This window comes from Odontesthes bonariensis, chromosome 22 (genome assembly GCF_027942865.1).
Source record: "Odontesthes bonariensis isolate fOdoBon6 chromosome 22, fOdoBon6.hap1, whole genome shotgun sequence".
NCBI lineage: Eukaryota > Metazoa > Chordata > Actinopteri > Atheriniformes > Atherinopsidae > Odontesthes > Odontesthes bonariensis.
In genome coordinates this window covers 24,885,917-24,909,502 of record NC_134527.1, presented here as the reverse complement: position 1 = coordinate 24,909,502, position 23,586 = coordinate 24,885,917, and the positions used below count along the sequence as shown (strand labels likewise).

At 39.6% G+C, this 23,586-nt stretch overlaps 1 protein-coding gene across 5 annotated transcripts in view; it reads left to right on the top strand.

Moving 5' to 3' along the window:
• Positions 1-362: 362 nt before the first annotated feature.
• LOC142373170 (disabled homolog 2-interacting protein-like) overlaps positions 363-23,586 on the top strand; it is a 179,708-nt gene continuing 156,484 nt past the window's right edge. For 2 of the 5 annotated variants that reach the window (XM_075456279.1, XM_075456281.1), the window contains exons 1-2: positions 1,077-1,180; positions 5,101-5,206. In XM_075456279.1, the coding sequence (XP_075312394.1) occupies positions 1,085-1,180; positions 5,101-5,206 (202 nt within the window). In that variant the 5' untranslated portion in view covers positions 1,077-1,084. Of the gene's footprint in view, positions 416-1,058; positions 1,181-5,100; positions 5,207-13,425; positions 13,660-23,586 lie in introns of those variants that run through there. The other 3 variants (XM_075456280.1, XM_075456278.1, XM_075456284.1) reach the window with 3 other exon arrangements.

Here is a 23,586-nt window from a genome sequence, read left to right as displayed (position 1 = left end):
CTTATTTTATGATTGTTGGTAAATAGACATGTTTTCTCATCAACTCTTCATAGAACTCTCAGTTGGAGCATTTATGATATACTAGCACTTGAAAATTTAAGAGGTCTATTTATCTATCTCTGTGTAAATATAACCTGAAACATTATCAGAGTTTTTACATAAACCCTAAAGGTAGATGAAAAGTAAGAAAAAGTAAAACAACAAAAAATTGCACGTTTAGTTGAGGATCTCTCGGAGCAGATTGAATTTGAAGTTTAAATTAGAGTCAGATATTTTCCATCAGTGGAATGACATTTATTTTTTTCTTAAAGTCTGATCTTCACAAAACATCATCGGAAGTGCATAAAGGAACCAACAAAGGAGATTGCTGAGGGTCTCCAAGACAGAGTTCTTGATTGTCATAAGGTTGGAAAAGGTTATAAAACCATTTCTGTACTCCGTCTTTTGCCAGCTTGAGTCTATTTGTCTGAATAGATGCATATAGAGTCATTATCAGCCACATTATCTGGGTGTGTTAGTTCAGCTTTGAGAAGTTTGCTTTTGGTCAAACTAACATATTTATCTGTATTTTAAAAGTCCAGTTTTGGTTGGACTAACATATTTTTTCACATGTAAACATACTAAAGTGTTATTTGAATTATTGTCTCTTATCAAAATGAGTGAGTAACTGAATTTCTTATGGGCTTTTTTCACAAAAAATATGTGTCGTAAAACTCTTAAGAATTAGCTCTGTGTTTAATATCATTGTCACAGTGATAGATCTGATGAATTTAATTTATTTTCTAAAATTTGTCACCTCATCATGGCACATGGTAAAAAAACATTTGCATTTTGCATTTATCATTGTTTTTTTCCACATAGGAAAAAGACTCATTAAACAAATCATTAATGTCCACTCGTTTCTGCAAACCTGGGTTATTATTTTTTAGGATAGAACTAAACCAGCTACTATTGTTGACAACATCCCATCAATATGTGCATAAAAATGACCCTAATCTGTCTTTGTCAGCCCTTTCAGCTGTGCTTATTTGTTGTTTGTTTTCTGCTCCCCTCTTTAGATGTGCAGTGTCCACCAAGACACCGAATGTCACATGGACATTCATATGAGGAGAGAACTATTCGGAACCCGATGTACTCTGCGGTTGCTGACTGTCAGATGCTGCTTCATGATGAAGAGGTGGTGAGAGCAGACAGTACAATCTCTTGTCTGTTATGTCCCTCTGTCCTTATTGTTACTCTTGTCTGCTCTCAATTTGTTTTTTATTCAAACTTCATTTTATATCCCTCGACTTAACCAACATTTTCTAAATAATTTCATTAACTCATTTCTCTCAGTTGCCTGTTTTGAGTTTAAGTGGAGGTATCATGTTATCATGACTTTCACATTAATGATAACATGATAACATCATGGTTTCACAGTAAGAGTATATGATAATATTAATAATCTAAATAAATTTCTGAAACAAAATAAATTAATTCTACATTTAAATGAATGCACAACTCCTGCACAAATATCTATATTTGTGATCTAATATTGCTGCATGTTCAAAAAGTAGCAACAATGTGTCATACCACCTTCGAACATTTATTTAGTTTGTTTATGTTTTTAGTATCAGTCAGATGTTTCTTTCACCACTCTTAACTACTGTATATGCAAGAATTACTATCAAAAATGGCATCTGACACATTAATTGTCTTTGTTTCCAAGTACCAAGCAGTCCATGCAACCTTTAAAAAAACAAAGGATAAATTGGATTGCAAATATTGGTATTCTTGTTTTAAATGTTGGTTGCTAAGGCGACAAATCCTTGCATGACGTTTGTTCATACCCATATTAACGATCCATCGGGGCATCCTGTAAAGTATTGCTTTAGCGTAGACTACATTTGTTTAAGAAGCCCAAAAACCTCATGAGGAGGAAGGAGGGGGATTAATGATGCAGCTATGCACAGCGCATTAAACCACGTGCCTTTGTGTGACATGAAATCAAGAGCAACATATGAAATTAGTTTTTTTCACTTCTGAGTTACAATCAAAGACATACAAAAAAAACAACAACACTTTTGTCACTTTCTGGTAGAGTTTAAAGAATAAGATTACTTGGTTAGAAGATGATCCCAGTTACTGCAAAAGTTCTAATTTTTTTTACATTTTTACAATGCGACCATCATTCTCATTGATGCCATTTTGCTGGTTGCCCTGGTTACATGTTAACACAAAACATTACGATATAACATTGTCACTTCCTGGTTGGTTTTAGGCAGTTTTGCAAGAACTCTTTAAGTTGGGGTAATGTCCTACATTAGTCCCAGCCAGACTGAAAACCCATACGCAACACACATTTGCAATATTTAATCTATGCCATGGCATTATACTGAATCCTGCAGGCAAATAGGCTGTGAGGTCCATGCCTGTATGTGCATATATCACATAACATGAACAAAACTACATGTTGTATTGCACTTGTAATCTAAGTGCAGCAGATATTTAATAAGCTGAAATACTCTCTAATATTGTGAACATGTCATTCACTTTTTTGGCACTTGAAATGAAAATCAGTTTTAAATTTCCTTTATGTCTTCAATTCAAATAATCTGTTACTGTATTTTGGCCTGCAGAAACAAAAGATTATTATAAGAGATAAGAGATGTAAAACTTTGATCTTTCCCAAACCGATCATTACACATGTTTCGCAGATATCTACAAAGTGACTGTTGAACACCTGTTTACAATCACTGTTCACAGAGGGGTGTAAGAGGTTTTCATTCAAAAGAGGTTTTTGGGCGCTGGGAGAATGAGTGCTGCGCATCAACTCAGATCAACAGCCCTGTTTACATGATCATGATCATATCTTATTGTACTACTCTGCATGCAAACAAGCACTTAAGTTACATCACACACAGCCAGCTGAGGGAGACACAGGGGATTTCTGAAAAATCTTAAATTACCGTAAGTAAGCAACATGATATTAAAGATTCAGACTCTTGTTGTTTAAAACATGCAACTTGAGACAAAACCGATGAAATGCATTTGTAATTTGTAATACATTTACATTATTTTACTGTCTCAGTCCTCTTTGAAAAACTATCAAAGCTTCAATATAGATTTGTTGCAGAATAATTGGCTTTATTATTCCTACTCCAACAGAGCCAACGTGGTGGTCTCTCTTCAGTTACATGCTGATATTCACTTGAATGGAAAGAGAAAACTATAAAGAAACTATGACACTCAGATGCCATGAACATTTTAGAAGGTTGTAAGTTTTAACCAGATAATAATGCACTCTATTAGCGATTAGAGACAAACCTAAACAATTGCTAATCAATAATGCAGGGTGCAACGACAATGCAACAACAGGATGCTTACATGTGGAAAATGACAGTGTTGTTATGAATTTTATAACTTTGTTTTGAATTGCCTCCATGTTCCAAACTGTCAAGTGTTAGACAGCAGTCATATTTTTCCATTTTCCATTTTCCATCCCCTGCCTCTAAAGTCCTTCATGGACACCAGAAATATGCAGGCGTGGGCCAAAGAAAAGGAATAAAGGCACACAAAGACTTGTTGGTGAAACTGAGCCTTTTGCCTCTTAAGATCTGATCTTCACAACATCCTTGTTGCAATCTACTTAAAACTTTCCACATGTGATTACCAAAGAAGAATGTTAACACCTGTTGTGATTAGGTCAATAAATGAATAAATCCATGTACATTATATTTAAATGTTCTATGGGACTTACAGTAAAAGGGGCTCATTATTTGAAACAATTTGGCGTTTTTTATGCTCGATGCAACAGTCAAAAATGACTTATAAATGTGGGATTCTTCTATGATTTGTGCCGGTGTTTAAATTAAATCACAAAACGAGGCTTTACCCTTCACTTACTCAGTACTTGCATCCATGGCTGAAGTAATAACTGAATTAGCAACGAGTGAAAATATACATCACCAGCTTCACGAGTGCTGTATGTTTCCTTAGAGAATTCATTCAAAGGGAACTGGATCAGTTCATTATTTCAACAAAGGAATTTTAGTTTAATTTTTAATACAGATACTTGATACAGTGCAGGCGGCACAGCATATTTTATGTCTGCCTTTTTTTTCTCTGTACAGTTGCGTAATGTCTAATGCACTGATGTTCTATGAGCAGCTTTTCTTTGAACTCAGGATCAGATTTGTTAAATATTAGTGAGGATTGTTCCTCTTACAATGTAATTCCTGTTTGTTAGTTAGACTTCTCAGAGATTGCTCAGTTGAGTTATGCTACTTCAATATTTAACACGAGTGAATGTAAGAGTTTTTAAATGATGAGTCTATTATTGTAATAAAGTTACTTATACGCCAATATCTGTTCCTATTGGCAAGAAGGGTCTTGCACCAATTGCACATGACACTATTAATTGTTACATTGAATAGAGTTTCATTTTATGGCTCATACTGTTTAGGCAAGACCAGCTGACATGTCTTTACCTCACATTCGATGTCAGTGAGAGCTGTCCTTAAACCTTATTTCCAATAGGCAGGTAAAGAGGACACTCAGAGAGGGGATCAGAAAGAAACAGAGATAATTAGACAGACATGGAATCAGAGGAAGTGAGAAAACGGGATGGACAGGCTGTTGCAATGAGTTGAGAGGTGTGAGGATGCTCGATAAGCCTTTATCACTCCTAGCGGTGGATATCAGACCCTTTCCTCACCATAGCCATTCTTTTTCCTTTGTCTGTTTAATCTTTCAGAGCTAAACATTTTCAGTGCAAGCTAATGGAAGATATGGGGTGACACTGACTGATGTGTTGGCTCTTTTGTGTCCAGTCGTTTATCAGGACTATTACAGCTATTGTTTGCTTTAGACTCAACACAGAATTTAACGTGGTGATCGGAATAACCACAGCAACACAGATAAAAAGGCCTCAGAGACTACTGAATGCACATTTGCTGCATGTTAAAAACATCCAAATGCTTTCTTTGTTGTGGGCATTATTCTTTTGTACCCTTTGTACTCTGTGACTTTTGTGAAATTTACACTGGATTCTATCGACCTTGAATTTCTTGTCTTCCTCTATTCTCTGCTATTAACTCTTACTGTTACCTGTTTTTGCAGGGGAGACGCTCTGCATCAGGCAAAGCCCACTTTTTGCGACGTACTATCAGTGTCCCTGTGGAAACACAGTTTACAGAATTCCATAGCCAGCTGTCCACCGAGAGCCGTAAGTAGCCCTGTAGTGATCACCCACCCACACATACAAACATATTCTGCAAATAATTAACTATTCAGTCAGAGAGAAAAGACAGAAAGCCTTAAGATTAAATAATAAACACATGTTGAACATGGATGTTGATTTAATGAAATATTATTTTGGTAGAACTGACTCATATAAGACCTTATATCAAAAGCTGCTCAATTTGAATTGAGTTAAACTTAAATATCATACAATATGTAGATTGTTTAATTTACAAATACAATTTCATACAATTAATATAAGCATTCAAAAGTAGCTCAGAATAAACCAGTCAGACGCTGCAAGATGGAAAAAAGGCTTTCTTTGCTCATATTGGAAGAGACTGAAAAAAAATCTATTCTTTTCAATGTCCACTAGATGGAGAGCTTGTTGCTTTGCATTTCTCTGGTCTTGTGCCTCATCTTAACCGGAAGAAGAGAAGGGGCATTCAAAGGTTTATGGAATGCTTTCTTGAGGGGAGAGTGTATTGATTTAAATCAATAAATCAGTTGTTGTACCTATGTAAAGCTTTTGAAGATATCATACATATTACTGAACAAAATATGCAAAATAATATAGTGATTTAATCTATCTGACATACCTTTAACAGAACTGTTTGAACCAGCAAAACCAACTCTTTGTCTCATGTTTTGGGGGCACAAGACTAGTTTCTAGCATGAAAGTTGCTGGAGCTGTTTTCAGACAGTAGATATAGAGTTAACTTGAGCTGTTAGCTAAGGAACCGTTAGATGTCTGTCACACAGAAATTTGTCTTCAGCAGTAGTCCATGGTCTCCTATTGCTGCAGGGCATGTTAGAGGATGTCCCCATGAGGTGTGCTATAATTTTAATTTATTTTTGTCAGTCAGCTACATGTGCTAGAAATTGTGATTGAAAATCAGCCCATTAAAACTACATGTGGTCAACTTGTGGTCACTTAAAGTATCCCCAGACTATCACACTGCATTAATAAAATCCTGATTTTATAACCACATCATCATCTAAAATTTGAATTTGTGAACAAATCTGGAAGCTAAAATCCACTCTGCTCCTCCCAAAAGTTACCCCATGGGTTGTTTGTTCATGCAAACAATAACAAGCCTATAATTATTTTAAAAAACATGCCATCACTGGTGGTCATGACAGTAACTGGGTGCAAAGTGTCAAGCTGACATCCATCATGATATAAAGATGTGAAAAATGTTAGTTTTTAGTTTAGCATGTACATTTATCTTTTATTCTGGTCTATATTTCACAAGATCTTTTGTACCATAAAAAGAGTGATTAGTTAAACTTTCAGCTTTTCCCATTAACCAAGCTCATTCAGTTAGGATTAATGGAAAATTATTAACATTCAAATAATCAATAAACTGCTATGAGTCAATTGTACTTTCTCTGATCCTTTAAATTCAATACAATTGCAAATGGTTTGCAACATTATAAATCAAAATCTTAAAAATAATCCTGTGACTGGTGATCAGCCCTGAGAACCTTCAGACTTTACTGAGTGACACTGCTGCGTTTTCACACAGCACCCTTTCACACATGGAATTCAAATGACTTTATGATAAGGTGACAACATTTATTAGTTTAGATACGGCAGGTCACATTTGTATTACCATTCCTTATGGCTTTATTTAGGCTATCTATAGCACTATCAACAACCATAGTATGGGCATTATAGTGAGACTGGATGAAGGCACGGTTATGTACACAGTCCATTTTCGCTGTGTTAGTAGCCAAAAATATTTAGATTAATTTTACATGTTTAAGAATATTTAGGGGTCTGTGCTGGGATCTGAATGGCTTCCTGCTCATGTTTTGCGCTTACTGTAACTGACATAAATGAATACATTTTTCTCAAGAAGTTTGAAAAAAAAGTTTGATGAGCGTTTCATGGACTCTTTTGAGACCATATTGGTGTATGAGTGGAGAAAGTGCAGCGCGACTATCAAAGTAATCTTTGAAAGCCTTGCTTTTCACTCCATTATTTAATGCTCAAAAATCCTAATTTTATCTTGATGTGGCTGTAGTCGCTGTGCTGACGATACTCAGGTATTGCACAACACCTGTGGGAGGAAATAAGGTGTAAAAGAAGAGATACATCAATATACAAAATAACACATAGACAGTACAGCAGCTCCTTTTTCTTCCATTATATTACAACCTTATTCAAGCGGAACAGTTTAGGGCAAAGAAGTGACCCAGTCAACTCTGGTCTACTCCTCGCTTATGATTCGCTGCTTATTAGATCTGTAATACTTAAAAACATTGGGGCGCGTTATTATGGTATGAGAGAGCATACAGTTAATAGCCTGAGAGTTCAACCTCATGCCAAACTGTTTGAAAAATACTTGACGAGCGATATTCTTCTTAAAGACATACATTTCCCTAATCTGCAGTTTGACTGGAGACAGCTGGCAGGCTACCTATTCCTCTTTCAGCCACAGTCTTGATACGAGCCATGTGTTGAACTTGCTTAACCTTAAAATAAATATCACAAAATGTAATGGCTGCTAGGTGATAAGTAATGCCTTTCAAACCATCCATCCATCCATCCATTTTCTATACCGCTGAATCCGTCGGTCAGGTCGCGGGGGGCCTGGAGCCTATCTCAGCGGTCAATGGGCGACAGGCAGGGTACACCCTGGAAAGCCCGCCAGTCCATCACAGGGCCACACAGAGACAAACGAGACAAACAACCATTGTGACGAAACCCTCGTCACTACACACAGGTGATACATGGTAAAGCACCCTCAGTCTATCATACATGGATCATATTTGCATTGTTCCCCACTGGTTTGGTGGTGAGTGCACGCACCACATTGGACTAATGTTCAAACCTCATATCTCCAACAGAAGCACAAAAAAAAAACCCCACACTAATCACATTTGTTTTCTCAAGTTTTCTTTATTTTAGGATAGTTACCTGTACTGCTGCTGCCATCCTCCTGCTCCTCTGTGCCTGCCTGGGAGAGCAAACAGAGCAGCAGAAGCAGCAGCCTTTTATAATATGGTCGGCTTCGGACTATACCATCTACACCACCTTCAACTCTGTCTGCTCCAAAATCTAAACGTCTTATTCAGTTCCGTGACCTAAAGAATATTTCCCCTGAGACTCTGTCTTCGGCTCTTCACTCTCTGTCTGCTGTCAGTCTTTCATCCGTAAATGACTCTGTGGAATACTACAATCAATCTCTCCAGGAGCTTCTGGAGCTCCTTGCCCCCCTGAAGTCGAGGCTGGTGTCTTTCTCCCGCTCAGCCCCTTGGTACACCGAAGAACTGCGGAACATGAAAGCTGCTGGACGTGCTATTGAGAGACGTGCACAAAAATCGGGTCTCTCTGTCCACAAGCTGGCATTTAAGGAACATCAGAAAACCTATGCCTTCTCTCTTAAGGAAGCACGATCTAAGTACTATTCCAACATCATCAACAGCTGTCCGGGAAATTCTAAACAGCTTTTCTCGACAATAAACCATCTCCTTAAACCCAATCAACAAACTGAGGATGAGGACTCGACTCGTAAATGCAACCTGTTTCTCTCATTCTTCAAAAACAAAGTTAACTCTATCAGATCTCAGTTCCATTGCCCTCCTGATCTTCGGCTGGCACCTACCCTCCTACATCATGGGTCCCTGAGCTGCTTTGATGAGGTTTCACAGAGCGAAGTGGAGAACATCCTCAAGATAATGAAGCCCTCATTTTGTGCCCTGGACCCCTTCCCCTCGTCTCTTATAAAATCTAATCATCCTGCAATAAGCCCACTAATTACACAAATAGTAAACAAATCACTGAAATCTGGTCATGTTCCACTGCCTCTCAAAACAGCTGTCATTAAACCTCATCTAAAGAAATCTTCCCTGGATCCAGACATTCTCTCTAATTACCGTCCAATTTCTCATCTTCCTTTCCTGTCTAAAGTGCTGGAAAAAGCTGTTGCCGCTCAGCTGCAGCTCCATCTACAACAAAACTCTCTGTACGAGAAATTTCAGTCCGGGTTTCGTTCTGCTCACAGCACTGAGACCGCTCTGCTGAGAGTTACTAATGACATACTCATGACAGCGGATACTGGGTCTACCTCTCTCCTTGTTCTCCTTGACCTAACTGCAGCGTTTGACTCGGTGGATCATCACATCCTACTACACCGTCTTCATGTGGAGGTTGGTCTTTGTGACACTGTTCTGGCCTGGTTTAGATCTTTTCTCTCCAATCGGCTGGAATGTGTTAGCCTTGGCAAGGCCAAGTCCCAGGCTGTCTCTGTTTCCTGCGGCGTCCCACAAGGGTCAGTATTAGGGCCCCTGCTGTTTTCCCTGTATATGCTGCCTTTGGGTCAAATCATCAATAGACATAATATCTCCTTCCACTGCTATGCCGACGATATTCAACTATACATTAAAACTGGAGCATCATCATCATCGCCTCCTCTCAATGCCTTCACTACGTGCCTGGAGGAGATAAGGACGTGGTTAAATCAGAACTTTCTTCAGTTAAACTGCTCCAAAACTGAGGCCATGTTGTTCGGAACACCTCACCAGGTGCAATCTTCAACTTTGACAACTGTTTTCTTTGCTGGACAAAACATCCCCCTTTCCAATACAGTCACAAATCTTGGAGTTAGATTGGATTCCCATCTTACACTTGAAAACCACATTAAGCATCTGTTTAAAATCTGTTTTTTTCATCTTCGCAACATCTCCAAAATTCGTCCGTTTCTTTCCTTTTCTGATGCTGAGACCCTCATCCATGCCTTTGTCTCCTCCAGGCTTGACTATTGCAACTCTCTGTTTGTTGGAATACATAAAAAATATCTCCAGAAGCTCCAATATATCCAAAACAGCGCAGCCAGGATCCTTCTGAGGGCCCGTAAATCAGCCCATATTACACCTATTCTGCATGATCTCCACTGGCTTCCTATCACCTTCAGAATTCAATACAAAATCGCTCTCATCACCCATCAGTGTTTATACGGAACCTCACCGGATTATCTGAAGGACCTTCTCACCCCACACTCACCCTCCAGATCCCTACGATCACATGAACGCAACCTACTCCACCTTCCTCGCTCCAGATTAAGGACCATGGGAGACCGGGCTTTTGCTGTGGCTGCCCCCCGTCTTTGGAACTCCCTCCCGGATTGCCTGAGAGCTCCACAATCACTGACTGATTTTAAAAGAGGCTTGAAGACTTTTTTATTTAAGCAAGCCTACTCTGCCTCCACATGATTTTATGTTTTTATGATGTTGATTTTATTTTTGATTTTAGTCCAACTGTGTAAGCACTTTGAGATTTTGCTATGAAAAGTGCGGTACAAATTAAATTGATTATTATTATTATTATTATTATTATCTCCCCTCTAAGTGGAGGGGGAGAGTTTAGGGTCTGTTCATATTTTTGGTTGTAATTGCTCAAATGGAGCGTGATTTATTATGGTGATGGTTTGTATATGTTATGTAATGTTAATGGGGTTATTGCAGAGCCTGTGTGTGAAATGTGGTGGCCAGAAGTATTGTTTTCTTTGTTAATTGGCTTGATTGGTCTTGGGGCGGGGCTTGGGGCTATATAAGGCTCAGGCCGACCAGACACTCGGGTGGGGAGTGTGAGGGCTGAAGTAAGGGCTTGCTTTGTGTCCACATAACTGGCTTCTTTCTAAGATGTTTCCCTGTAAATAAACCGCACAGTTGAAGCACTACCTGCGACTCCAGCCATTTTGTATTTGCATCCCACGTCTTTGTGACAACCATACACGCTCACACTCACTCCTAAGGACAATTTTTTTAGAGATACCAATTAACCTAACATGCATGTTTTTGGACAGTGGGAGGAAGCCGGAATACCCGGAGAGAACCCACGCACACACGGGGAGAACATGCAAACTCCACACAGAAAGGCCCCAGTCGGGAGTTGCCTTTCAAACCTCACATCATAATATCATATTTGTAGCTGATATAGACTAAGACAAGCTGGAATCATTAACTAGAAGGATACATGAAAAAACTACAGAACCATAATGAATTCTTTGCTTTCATATGCCATTATTTTCTGGAATAATGGCTGTTTACAGATATTCCAGAGGTGCACTGCTGGCTATAGTGATGGCTGGAAAAAAAGTATTTACTGCCTCATTCTAACTGATGTAGGATGTCAGATCGTTCACAATTTAAAAGAGCAATTTCAATGTTGCTTGTTTGTTATGTCAGTTTAAACAGCCTGATGTTTGTGACCTTATTCTAATTTGGGCTGCTCCTAGACCTCACCTGCAAATCTGAGCATTCATATCAGTGCTGTTTTAAGTTAAAGGGGATAGAGAATCAAAATCATCTTTCAAGCAACGGCAACCGAATAGCGCCAACACCTACCTGCATTTCATAATGAGGTTGCCAGATAAGCTCTGAAACGACGCCAATAAGGGCAAACGACGCATTCTAAACCCAGCATAGTAACATAGCTGTTTCAGAGAGCCTTTTAGGGAGGTTCTGAGCCATTACAGACCCAATCAATTTTTTTGGGCTACATATCACATCACAGAACAAGGATTAATGCCCCATTCAACCTTTCTCTATCACCTTTAATTTGCCTTCACTTACCCTGGATAGTAGATGTGCTCCAATGTTGGATAGTCCTTTAATTGGTTGGATTATTTTTTTACAGCAAAAATTTGTTTCTAACAGTTTCTCAAATGTAAGGATTTATTTGTTTTAAAAGCAGTTTTATAAATGTTAGAGGTATTAACAGAAGTATGTCTGACACCCCAAGACTGATGACTGTGAGAAAATGTTCTGATATTTCTAACTATTTCTGTGGAATTACATTGTAATTCATGTAATTCATTGTAATGACATGTAAGTTTAAAGCTGCCGTCGGCAACTTTTTTTTAGTCATATTAGCTTGAACTGTCATGGGATTCTGGAAGTAGAATATTAAATAGGCTGTTTAGGAAAAATCCCGAATTCTGTAACTCCCTCTGAAGCCTGTAATCGTGCTTGCAAAAATCGAGCGCTCCGGGCTGTTTTTAACCAATCACGTTAGGTTTATTATTAATCTATTATCTGACCAGAACAGTCACCAACCACGTCTTCCATGCTGAGCGTGAGTATGCCCCCAGCTTGTGTGCGCGCACACTGGTGTGAACTCACGTGCACAACCTCCTCCACAGAGGGGGAGGGACCTGAAAGTTGTGTCAGTTCGAATTTTCCGACTTTAGACTAGGTTTTTTGAAAACCTGCCGACGGCAGCTTTAATAGAATTCACTGCACACATGAACATACATTTTTGCTATTGGGCTCCCCCTATAGCTGTGGAATGTAACACCACTCTCTGTGTGGGCTTTGCAAGTGTGCAGCCATCCACGTGAATTTTTTTGGTCATGTTGAAGAGGCCATAAAGACGCTATTGAAAACCTACAAAAATATCAAGCAACCATAAAGCAAAACTGTGTGGTGCAGGACTGGAAAACAAAGTTCTTAGCCCCTGGGTGCTCTAGGGCAGTTTCATACACAGCAAAGATCAATTTACTTCAAAATAAGTCGAAAGGGCATAGTTTTTAGGCTCACAAACGTCTCTAGTGTTGCTTTAAATGGTGATTTTATTAGAGCAGAGCAGCAATATGGAAATCCTTTAAGTGACAGTGAGTTGTAGTCTTAACTGAGTGATTATTAATCACATTTACTGATTAATTGCTTATGCTACACTGATTTTACAAAAAGATAGAACTTTGAAGCATGTGCTAGCTTAGAAAATACATTCAGGAGTGATTCAAAGACCAAATTAGGTGTGTTAGTCTGGTTTTGAGATGCTTGATTTTGTACAGTGTTGATCAAACTAACATGTTTCATGCATTTTAAAAGTGCGGTTTTAGTTGGACTAACAATAATTTGTTTACTACTTTCTAGTGTAGTATATGAATGATTAGTAATAAATATAATCTTGAGGTACTTTTTATTTTTGTACCTTTTTAACATTTAAGTTATGTAGTTAGTTTTCCCTTTTTTAGCTGACTTTTCTGAACTTATTTAATGATGTGGAAAAAAAAAAAAACATGTTGAAAATTGATCAAAGTGAAATCATTCACCGCAGCCACAACTCCCTCCACCCATATCTGTCTCTCTGCATGTGGAAATTGCCCCTCTGTCTCCTCCCTCCCATTCTGCGCTCTGTTCTACTCTCACTCCCTGCTCTCCAGAGAGGCTCAGTCAGACAGATGTAACACAGCAGTAGAAGCCTGAGCTGAACTGGCAGGCTGCAGGGGCCAGACCAGAGCCAACAGCTCTGACTAGAGAGAATAGCGAAGTAGAAACAACAGCGGCAGACGACATACAGCGGTACATGTTCAGTTGTCGAGTTATCTTTGCCTCAGTCAGGATATGGGTGTGTTGATCTGGGCGCTCATCACTGTGAATTAAACATGGACCCTGACACCAGCACCCATCAAGATGCACAGCAGGGTAAGTGAGATTTCAAGCGAGGGAAAAGATGGAGTTTTGTGGAAGACAACTACGGAAAAAAGTTGAGAGCATGTAGGTGAACAAGGGAGTTGGGTCACATGGTTTTCCTGTTAGCCTGCTTTTATGGCTAGGCTCTTTGGCTCTGAAGCTGTTAACTTGGGCCTCTGTGGTCAGTCATGAATGGGACTTCAGTCTGGTCTGTTGGGTTGGGGGTTCTGGGTTGAAGGGTGTTACATGGCTGTATGATAAAATCAACCGCCGGCAAAAGAAGTTTAGCTTTAACAATCCTTTCCTAATTACTCCAACGCAGTTTTACAGTTTTTGGCTTCCATACCCTTGTTAGAGTTGGAAACTGTCTGTAGATTGGATTGTCTCTACTTTGTTTTCAATTTCTAACCAATTTTGGTTTGAGTGTCATGAAGCAGGAAGCTCTCCTCTTTGTATTTGAACAGAATAATTAGCATATGCGAGGGGCCGTGGGTGTATGATTTCTACTGAAATCCAGCACAATAATTTGGTTATGTGAATGTGTATATTTGTAGGCTGTACAGTGTTCGCAGCATGTAGGTGTTTGTGTTAGAGACCCAGAGCTGCACAAAAGAATGAAAGTGGGATACAGAGGGAGAAAGAAGGGGGAGACAGAAAGAGAAAGAGTTATGTACACAAATAAATCCAAGCGGATCCAGACTCCACTGTTGGCCAGTGAATGCTCACTATTTCTCTTCCCCCTCATTTTCTGCTACCTCTCTTCTTTTCTTCAACCTCTCCAAATGTTCAACCATAAGCTAGATTGTCAAAAGGCAGACAAGAATGTGTTATTAACTGGGTCAGAAAAGATGTTTTGTCCTCATGGCTAACGGGAAGGACTGCTGTGTTGCTGATGAAGAATGTGGTTAAGAGAATGAGTCAACAGAGAGCATATTTCCAAGAGGCCATAGTTTCTCTATGCCAGCATTGCTTTATGCACTGGGCTGTCTGCCATGACAGAGACGGAGACACAAGAAAAAGGGAAAAATTGCAGAACAGAACTGAAGACAGAACTTTTTTTCCTTTTTTTAATCCCTCTCTTGACACAAGGGACGTCTGCTAACAGTCCAACTCAGAATAGTGTGAGCGTTGAGCTTTTCCACACCTTCACACTAAGATTTTGAGAATTAAAAAGTCTCACACCATCGTTCAGCTTCCTCTTGCACATAGCCACAGAAAAACCTTTCAAAAGATTCAATAAGAATGGAAAAGTGAGCACAGAAGTGACAATAATCTATCATCCAATTACATTCTGACCTCAGGCTTGCAGGCTACAGGAAGGAGTGAAGCTTGGTTCTCGAACTTGCAGGTATCAATTTTCTCTATAACACACAGATTCAAACGTCATGGCTGTTGTTTGTTATAAATCTAAGAACAAATCCTTGTTCTACCTTTCTGTATGCATTTCATTGTTCTGTTTCACTTTGTGTATTTTACATGTAAAATAGATGCCAATCTGCTGGCCGGACCTCTTCCTACACCTTATCTCACTTTGAAAAAAATCTTATCACCTCTTCTGAAACCATTTAGGAGCAGAGGAGACAAGCTGCTTTTTATTCTGCTTTCTGTGGAATATTAGCTGTCCCTCCTTTGTTGAATTTGTTTATTTATAATGAATCAGGAAGATTACTGGACTTCAGAAGGCCAGTTTGTCTCAAAGACTCTTTTATCACTGACATAACCTGTCTATAAGAAGCAAAGCCTTTCCTGAAAAAAATGTTGATGGCACTGCATGCTGCTCCAAAAATATTCCTGAGCCCATTCAATCATTTCAATGACAGAATCATGTTTTTAATGCAGGTAAGGTTATGAAGGTCACGGCAACTCAGTATCAACTTTATCTCCTGTTCCTCACATAAAAGTGTGGAAATTTGAGATTTTTAAGTATTATATTACTTACTGTAGATGATGTAAATTCATAAGTGTATAATTGATTTATTTCACTCTTTGCTCATGCAGTCTTTTTGCAGATTGGTGAACCGGTTCCTTTGTTTCATCATGATAATGTTGATTTCTCTGGGACACACAATTCCCACACCTGGCACACACCTCTTAAAGTTTGACTAATGATGATAAAGTTAGGAGTCAAATTTCTCCTGCATGTACTGGTTCTGGGGTCCGTTTCAAAAAGCAGGTTCAACAAACTCTGAGTCTATTCCTGATCTCTGAGTTGATCTACTCTGAGACAGAAAACTGAGTTTTCTATTCCAGAAATGCTGATTTGAGTGAGTTTAGTCAACTCTGAGTAGTTTCACCTTGAGCACGTGCACCACAACTTTAAAAAGCCAGCATCAATGGAGCCCCGATTCGACGAGTCACCGTGGCAACGGGGAAGAGGAGGGGCTATGTTTTTCTTAATACGCTCATACGGGGAGTTTCAACACATTTTTAGAAAGAAGTGCAACACCGCCCCAGCTACAAAAGTGTAAGTTTAAATGTAGTCCTTTGCAATCACAATAACATTACAGGGGAAAACTGCTTGAATGGTAGCTTATTCATTTATTTAATTTAGGTGCATTCCCACGGGGGAGAAGCGCACTTGGCAGCAGTTTAAGATGAAATATAAAAACATTGTCCAAACAGGTGAGACTTTGGCATGGAGGTACCTCATTTTGATCATGTTTTACACTGTAAAGTAAATATTAAGTGGATATTTCACTGTGCTGTTGTTTTATCCCCAACATGCTGTTTTCACACACATAAATATCTTCTCATCTATATCATGTTCTGTTCAACAATTAAGCCTATTTAAACTAACACAGACTTCTACTGAGCCAACAGAAAGAAGGCAGATGCCCGTAAAACGGGTGGTGGCCCAGCACCGCCACCTCGAACAGAGGTTTAGGAGCTGGCCCTAAACCAGAATATTGGAAGGCCAGTGGCTGAGGGAATACCTGGAGGGAGTCCACCCCCAAGACACAAGTGCCTTTATAAAATATAATAGGCCTACATATATCTTTTTTAAGCCTATTCATACAAATCTGTATTTGTCTTTATTTTTCATTTCTATTTATCTTTTTTTGTCTTTTTTTCTTTTGTCCCAACAAATGCACTGATGGTGCCGCTCAAAAAGATAATTATGTGGAAATGCTAAAACATCTTTGCGCGGGGCAGTTGGTGGCGTAGTGGGTTAAGCAGCTGCCCCATGTACAGAGGTCCTCGCTGCAGCTGGCCCCGATTCGAGTCCCGCACCGAGCGGACCTTTGCTGCATGTCTCTCTCCAACTGTCCTAACATTAAAGGCATAAAAAAGACCCCCCAAAAAAACATCAATGTGCAGTCTGATAACCATCTCCTGACGAATATTTAATTCTCTGCGCAATAATGCTGCACCTTCATCCACGGGATCGTTGTCAAAAGGGCATGCCATATTTGTGAAAAAAGTCGCCTCCTACTGTGCCTAATGGACTTCAAGAAGTAGAAGAACTAGGCTACACCAAAACTCGCTCTGCTGACTGAATGAATGAGGAAATCAAATGGCGTGTGTGGCTGAAAGAGGGCGGAGACAGAGAGATACTCGAGGTTCATTGAATAAAACCTGGTCCCAACCAGGTTTGGTTCATAGAGTGTTACTACGGTTACTGACCGAGAGCTTAAAGGGGAACTCCGGGGCATTTGAAGCGCGTTTCCATTGCTAGAGGTTGTCAAATACTGATAGTAGGACACAGAGAGGTGCAAATCTGCGCTCCCTGTGTGGAGATAGCGCTGTTCGGACACCCTGTCATGCGAGGCTAATACGTGGTGGCTAAGGGGCAAGAGCTAACCCTTCCACGTAAAACAACAACTTTCACACTGCAGAAACGTCACACCACTTTATAAACCATCCGACAATAAAGTCACAAGCCTTAACATCAAAACCATATGCATGGTTCTCACATTACTGGCATGGGGACGTTACAAAACAACTTTATAAACAGCATGTCACTTACCTCTTGTTGGTAGGCTCGCGCATGTGAAAGCCCAAAAGAGTCGATGGACGATAATCTCATAAACAAAACAATTATCTTCTCTAGAAAAACTGCGTTCAAGTATTTAAAACATTACAACAATATTACTGGGCATGTATTGTTGTAATGTTTTAAATACTTGAACGCAGTTTTTCTAGAGAAGATAATTGTTTTGTATATGGGATTATCGTCCATCGACTCTTTTGGGCTTTCACATGCGCGAGCCTACAACTACCCGGTGAGTTACATGCTGTTTATAAAGTTGTTTTGTAAGGTCCCCATGCCAGTAATGTGAGAACCATCCATATGGTTTTGATGGTAAGGCTTGTGACTTTATTGTCGGATGGTTTATAAAGTGGTGTGACGTTTCTGCAGTGTGAAAGTTGTTGTTTTACGTGGAAGGGTTAGCTCTTGCCCCTTAGCCACCACGTATTAGCCTCGCATGACAGGGTGTCCGAACAGCGCTATCTCCACACAGGGAGCGCAGATTTGCACCTCTCTGTGTCCTACTATCAGTATTTGACAACCTCTAGCAATGGAAACGCGCTTCAAATGCCCCGGAGTTCCCCTTTAAGTTACCTCTATTTGTCAAGTCTGTGGGTTCTTGCCATGTTTTTAGTTTGTGTTTAGTTCTTAGTTTTTACCATGTCTTTGTTTTAAGTTTTAGGTTCAGGTTGTCATTTTAGTTCTGCCTTGCCATGCCACTTTCTTTCTCCTGCCCTGCCATCAGCCTCACTTCCCTCACCTGTGTTTTCCCCATCAGCTGCACTCAATCACTAATCACCCTCCACAGGATTTAGTCTCCAGGTCTTTCCATGTTCTCTGTCAGATCCTTACTCCATCATCCATGGTCCTTGTCACAGTCAAGCTAAGTATTTTCATGCCAAGTCAAGTCTTTTGTTTTTTTGTCACAGTCATGTTTTGTTTTCACAGCCTCGTTTTTTTTTATATCCGGCTATCTGTTAAAACCTTTTTTGTGAATATAAATCAAGTTTTCTTTTTGAAAAGTCTGCATCCGCATCCTACCTCACCACCCCTACTGACACTATTTGTGAAACGTGCTAGAAACAGGCCTCTTTCTCTGGTTTGAGTTACCTCCCTTTGTGAAACAGAAAACTCAGTTTCCCTCATTTCAGGGTTAATAAACTCAGAGTTTTCACTAAACCTGCTTTGTGAAACGGACCTTTGCTCTCTGCACATACTCCATAATTCACATGCATCCATCCATTTTCTATACCCGCTTAATCCGTTGGTTGGGCCGCGGGGGGGCTGGAGCCTATCCCAGCAGTCATTGGGCAAGACGTGGGGTGCACCCTGCACTGGTCACCAGTCCATCACAGGGTCACACAGAGACAAAGGAGACAAACAACCACACTCACAGGGACAATTTTAGAGACACCAATTAACCTAACATGCATGATTTTGGACAGTGGGAGGAAGCCAGAGTACCTGGAGAGAACCCACGCATGCACAGGGAGAACAGAAATCTCCACACAGAAAGGCCCCAGCCAGGAGTTGAACCTGGAATCCTCTCGCTGTAAGGCGACGGTGCTAAACACTACACCACCGTGCATTTTTCAAGTAACTTTAAAGCCCTATTCGGACGGGACTAGTTCAATGGGGGGAATGTATGGTAATGTTGGTAAACCAGACGACGCCAGGTAGAAGAAATGACCAATTCAGACGGGACAAGACATCCCTGTAATATTCATCTAACATGGGAGGAGTTGTTGGTTACGCACAACAAGTGTCTCTGGGAATTACAGCAGCCGTCGGAGAGGCAGGGCATAAAGCTTCAGCTTAAGTAAAAAAAAATAGAAAAGGTTATTATTATCCTTTAGGAAATAGCCGGTTATTTTGTCCATTATCAGGACCGTCATAATAGTTACTAGGCACATAGGCTACATTACCTAAAACAAGTAGAAGCTTCATGCCTCTGGTGGTTAATCTCTTGCGCCTCTTCATTTTTCGCCGTATGGGTTTGGAATACGCCATCATCGGAAGGCTTACATGCGTGCTTGCAAGCAGCGCTTCATCCAGAATCTCCATGTTTGCAAACAGACACACCTAATTGTTTCTCTCTTTAAAAGGATGTGACGACATATTCCGTACTTATTACCGAAGGTCGCATTCGCACGGGATTAGTATTACCTATGGTAGATACTCCGGACCGTTTCACAGGAGGTAGAATTCTCGGCAAAGTTTACCGACATACTCCGCTATCTTTACTGACATGGCGCGTTCAGACGGGACTAGATTTCCAGGTTATTATTACTTTACCCCAGGTCCCCCCATTAAACTAGTCCTGTCCGAATAGGGCTTAAGACTATGTGTGTAATGCCATGGTGACAATGTTCACCCCCACAGAGAATTTTAGAAGCAGCAGAATGTCTTTAACGGTTTCAAACAGTCAACAGTTGGACTGTAACTTTTTCTTTGTTCAAAAACCTGTTCAAACCCAGGGAATCTTCTAATGTCTGTACCACATTCGAATAAAAAAATCAGTCTGTAACCATTAAAAAAATAATACACCTGTCCAAAGAGGAATATCACAACACCTAATAATCTTAGAAGCTGCCTTTGGTAGAATTTTGGAGTTTTTTTCCTGCCGTAAATGGCATGATAACCGCTGTTTGTTGACTTTGTTCAAAGTAGCTGATTTACTCTACAACAGCAAGAAATCTGCTGTTACCTGTTAGCCTCTTACCCACCCAAGGTAGGTACTTCAAAATTAAATGAAACCCCCACAGTAAAAATCTCTTTCTGAGCACTCATCTCTTTATTTGGCATGAAAGTGATTACATCAATAATGCTATCTTATAGAAGCACACAGAGATGAGAGAGGTCTTAGGGAAAGAAAAAAGGTACATACAGAAAAAGTCCCATGCCCCTCATTGACATGTAAATAGGCCTTCGTGTTTTTGTCCTAGATGAGAAAGGTTGAATGCTTGCTCGAGTACCAGGAGAGAAAACAGAGGGACGATTTAAGTGTGAGCGTGTGTTTTAACTTGCATAAGATAGAACTTGCATTCAGCAAAGGGATTAAACCAACTGGGATTCCTTGAAGCACTTTTGTGAAAATCAAGGGACTTTTCCTTTTATTTCCTTCTTTTGCAGTGAATTAGGGCTTCTTGCGATGCTTTTAACATTTCCAGATATTATTCAGATGAGACTGTGGTCTTATGGTTGAGAGTGCTGCAGGGTTTTGTTAAGAACAATGTTCAGCTTTTGATAAAATATTTCTTACTTGTGTTGTCATGTGCCAGACTTGAGCTGAGTGGTATAGTGTGTACAATTTGTTACTGAGCTGTTGGGGTAGAAGTTGTAATGTAGTTTTTCACCAAGCCTCATGGCCAGTTCATTTTGGTAAATGAGGGACATCCTTCACTATGTGATGTTGCAGCCTTGAGTAGAAAAGTGTTGTTTAAAGGGTTTAGAGACTGATGAAAATGTGATGTTTAGTCTGTCCTGTTTCCATCTGTAAACATCTTTGTGTGTCAAGGACTATAGGTTGTGCAAGGATTTGTGTGTCTGTGCATACTTCTTTGTTAAAGCAGATTTTAAATCTTTTTCCTAGATAACTGTTTTTCTAAGTTTGAGTTCATCCTGGCTCACCCAACTCCTTAAAAGAGGCCATTTCAAAATTCCATAGAATTAGGTTTGAGATTAGGGGTTAAAGGCAATTGGAAAGGCCATGAGGGGGTGTGATGTAAATGTTATCATCTGTACCCATCTTTGAGGGTCTTTTGGATCCCTCTGAGCCCAAATATTTATAACTGCGCATGCTGTCTGTGTAAGTCTCAATTCAAGTGGAAACCTTGTAAACAACTATCGACTGTCCAAGAACTCTTGATAAAAAATCTGTTTAAATCTTTGCTAGATGCTCCTCTTTTTAATGAGTGATGGTAAATGACAAATGGACTGTACTATAGCGCTTTTCTAGTCTAGCTGACCACTCAAAGCACTTTGAACACTACATACCACATTCACCCATTCACACACACTCATACAGCACGTCTCTATACACACTACGTGCTTTCTAATCATTCACACACATACCGATGGATGCATCGGTTGGCAACGTGGCGTTTAGTGTCCTTGCAAGTGTCCTTGCCCAAGGACACTTTGACATGGAGCCAGGGGAAGCCAGAGTCGAACCACCTTCCTCCTGGTGGTGGGTGATTCAGTATTTCTGCCTGCTGTCCTTTTGGATGGGAAGTCTTTGCAATGTAAGGTCTTTTTTATACCATAACATTCACATTTTGTGAAAGCAGGAATACATTGAAACAGGCTAAAAAGTTATAAAGCAACACTAGTGAAGTTTTGAACCTTAAAAGCATGTTCTTCTGACTAGAGACCGACCGATATGGGTTTTTCTAAAGCCGATGACGATATTTAGCGCTGATATGCTATCGTATTATCCTTAATTGGCATACAAAAAAACATACTAGTAAGAGGAGGTACAACACTTGTAAACTTCACACGATTTATTGAAAATTGAACAACTATTGTTGAAAAAACAAATAAATACCAACTATAATAATATAGTTACTATATGTTAATGAAAAACATTCATTTTATTTAGATTTTATTAACCATAACATATTTATTGTATTAATTATAAACAACATATGTTCTTAATATACATTATATATTCATGTATATAGGCCTAGTAGAAATATTATGTAGGCTATTAAATAAAAATGAGCGTTTGATCGCTCTCAAATTCACAATCAAATCAAGCGATATACATCGCAAAAAACAAATTGACATGGGATGACAATGTTTTAAAACGTTCACTTGTTATTTGTGCATCCTCTTTTTGTTAACATTTCACTTAGATTGTCCGTTACTTCAGTTTAGATCGTAACATAGCAGTCCCCAGCAGGGCTCTGAATTAACTTTTTTTCTTTACACTTCCAGCCAAAATGGCTAGTGAATATTAATCTTTCTAGCCAAACACACACTCACTAATGGGTCGAAGTGGCTAGTAAGTTTTATTTTCTACCAGCCAAACTGAATTTTCACCAGCATTTGGCCAGTTGGCTGGTGTTAATTTAGAGCCAGCGTTGAGGGGCCTTGCATAGTCGGCGCATTCCCAGCGCACTCGTAACCACAACGCTAAGCAACTTTCATTTCTTCTTCAACTCCAAAGCAGTTGAAAACAAATGGACATGGGATGACAATGTTATAAAGCATTCACATGTTAGATTAGCGTCCTCTTTTTTGTTATATTTCCACTTAGATTATTGTTACTATAGTTTAGAATGTAAACAGCAACTAAATAAAAACACAGTAGCCATAAAAAAAAAAAAAAAAAGAGTTAAAAAAACACTGTCACCATTACAAATAAAGATGCAAAAGACCCAGCACAAAGCTATGGGTGGAGGTGAGGAAGAAGAGATAAAGCTCATCCAATATGAGATTGGATTTATACTAGTGAAAAAAGCAGGATGACAGACAGTTAAGCTAGATCTATAGTTGACGCGTCGCGCACGGCGTGTGACGTCAAAATGACATGTTTCCGTCTGGCCTTTTCAAGCCGCGTGGCACGTTGTCGTGCACTACTCAAAATGAATGAACGCGTACTATTCACGGTTGTATTATAAGTGGATACGGCGCCGCCTCTCAGCCGGCACGCCGATTTTTCCCAGTGGCCACTCGTGGTATTGCAACAAAAAAATCCCCTGAGGCCCAAAAAGCATTTTTCCAATAGACCGCAATAGTAAAAGAGATGCCTGTAAACTGTTCACAGGACGCCTAACACGGAAGTAAACCCGGAAGTCAGAAACTTTTTCGGCCAATGCGCCAGGCGAGCAACTCCATTGAAATCAACGGCGATGACACTAAACTTTATACATGGAATAACAGGACTTGCACTTCAATGTCTCGCATAGATTATTGGTTAGTTTCTGATTGCCTGAATAAGAATTAAATTACTGCCAATATAATAA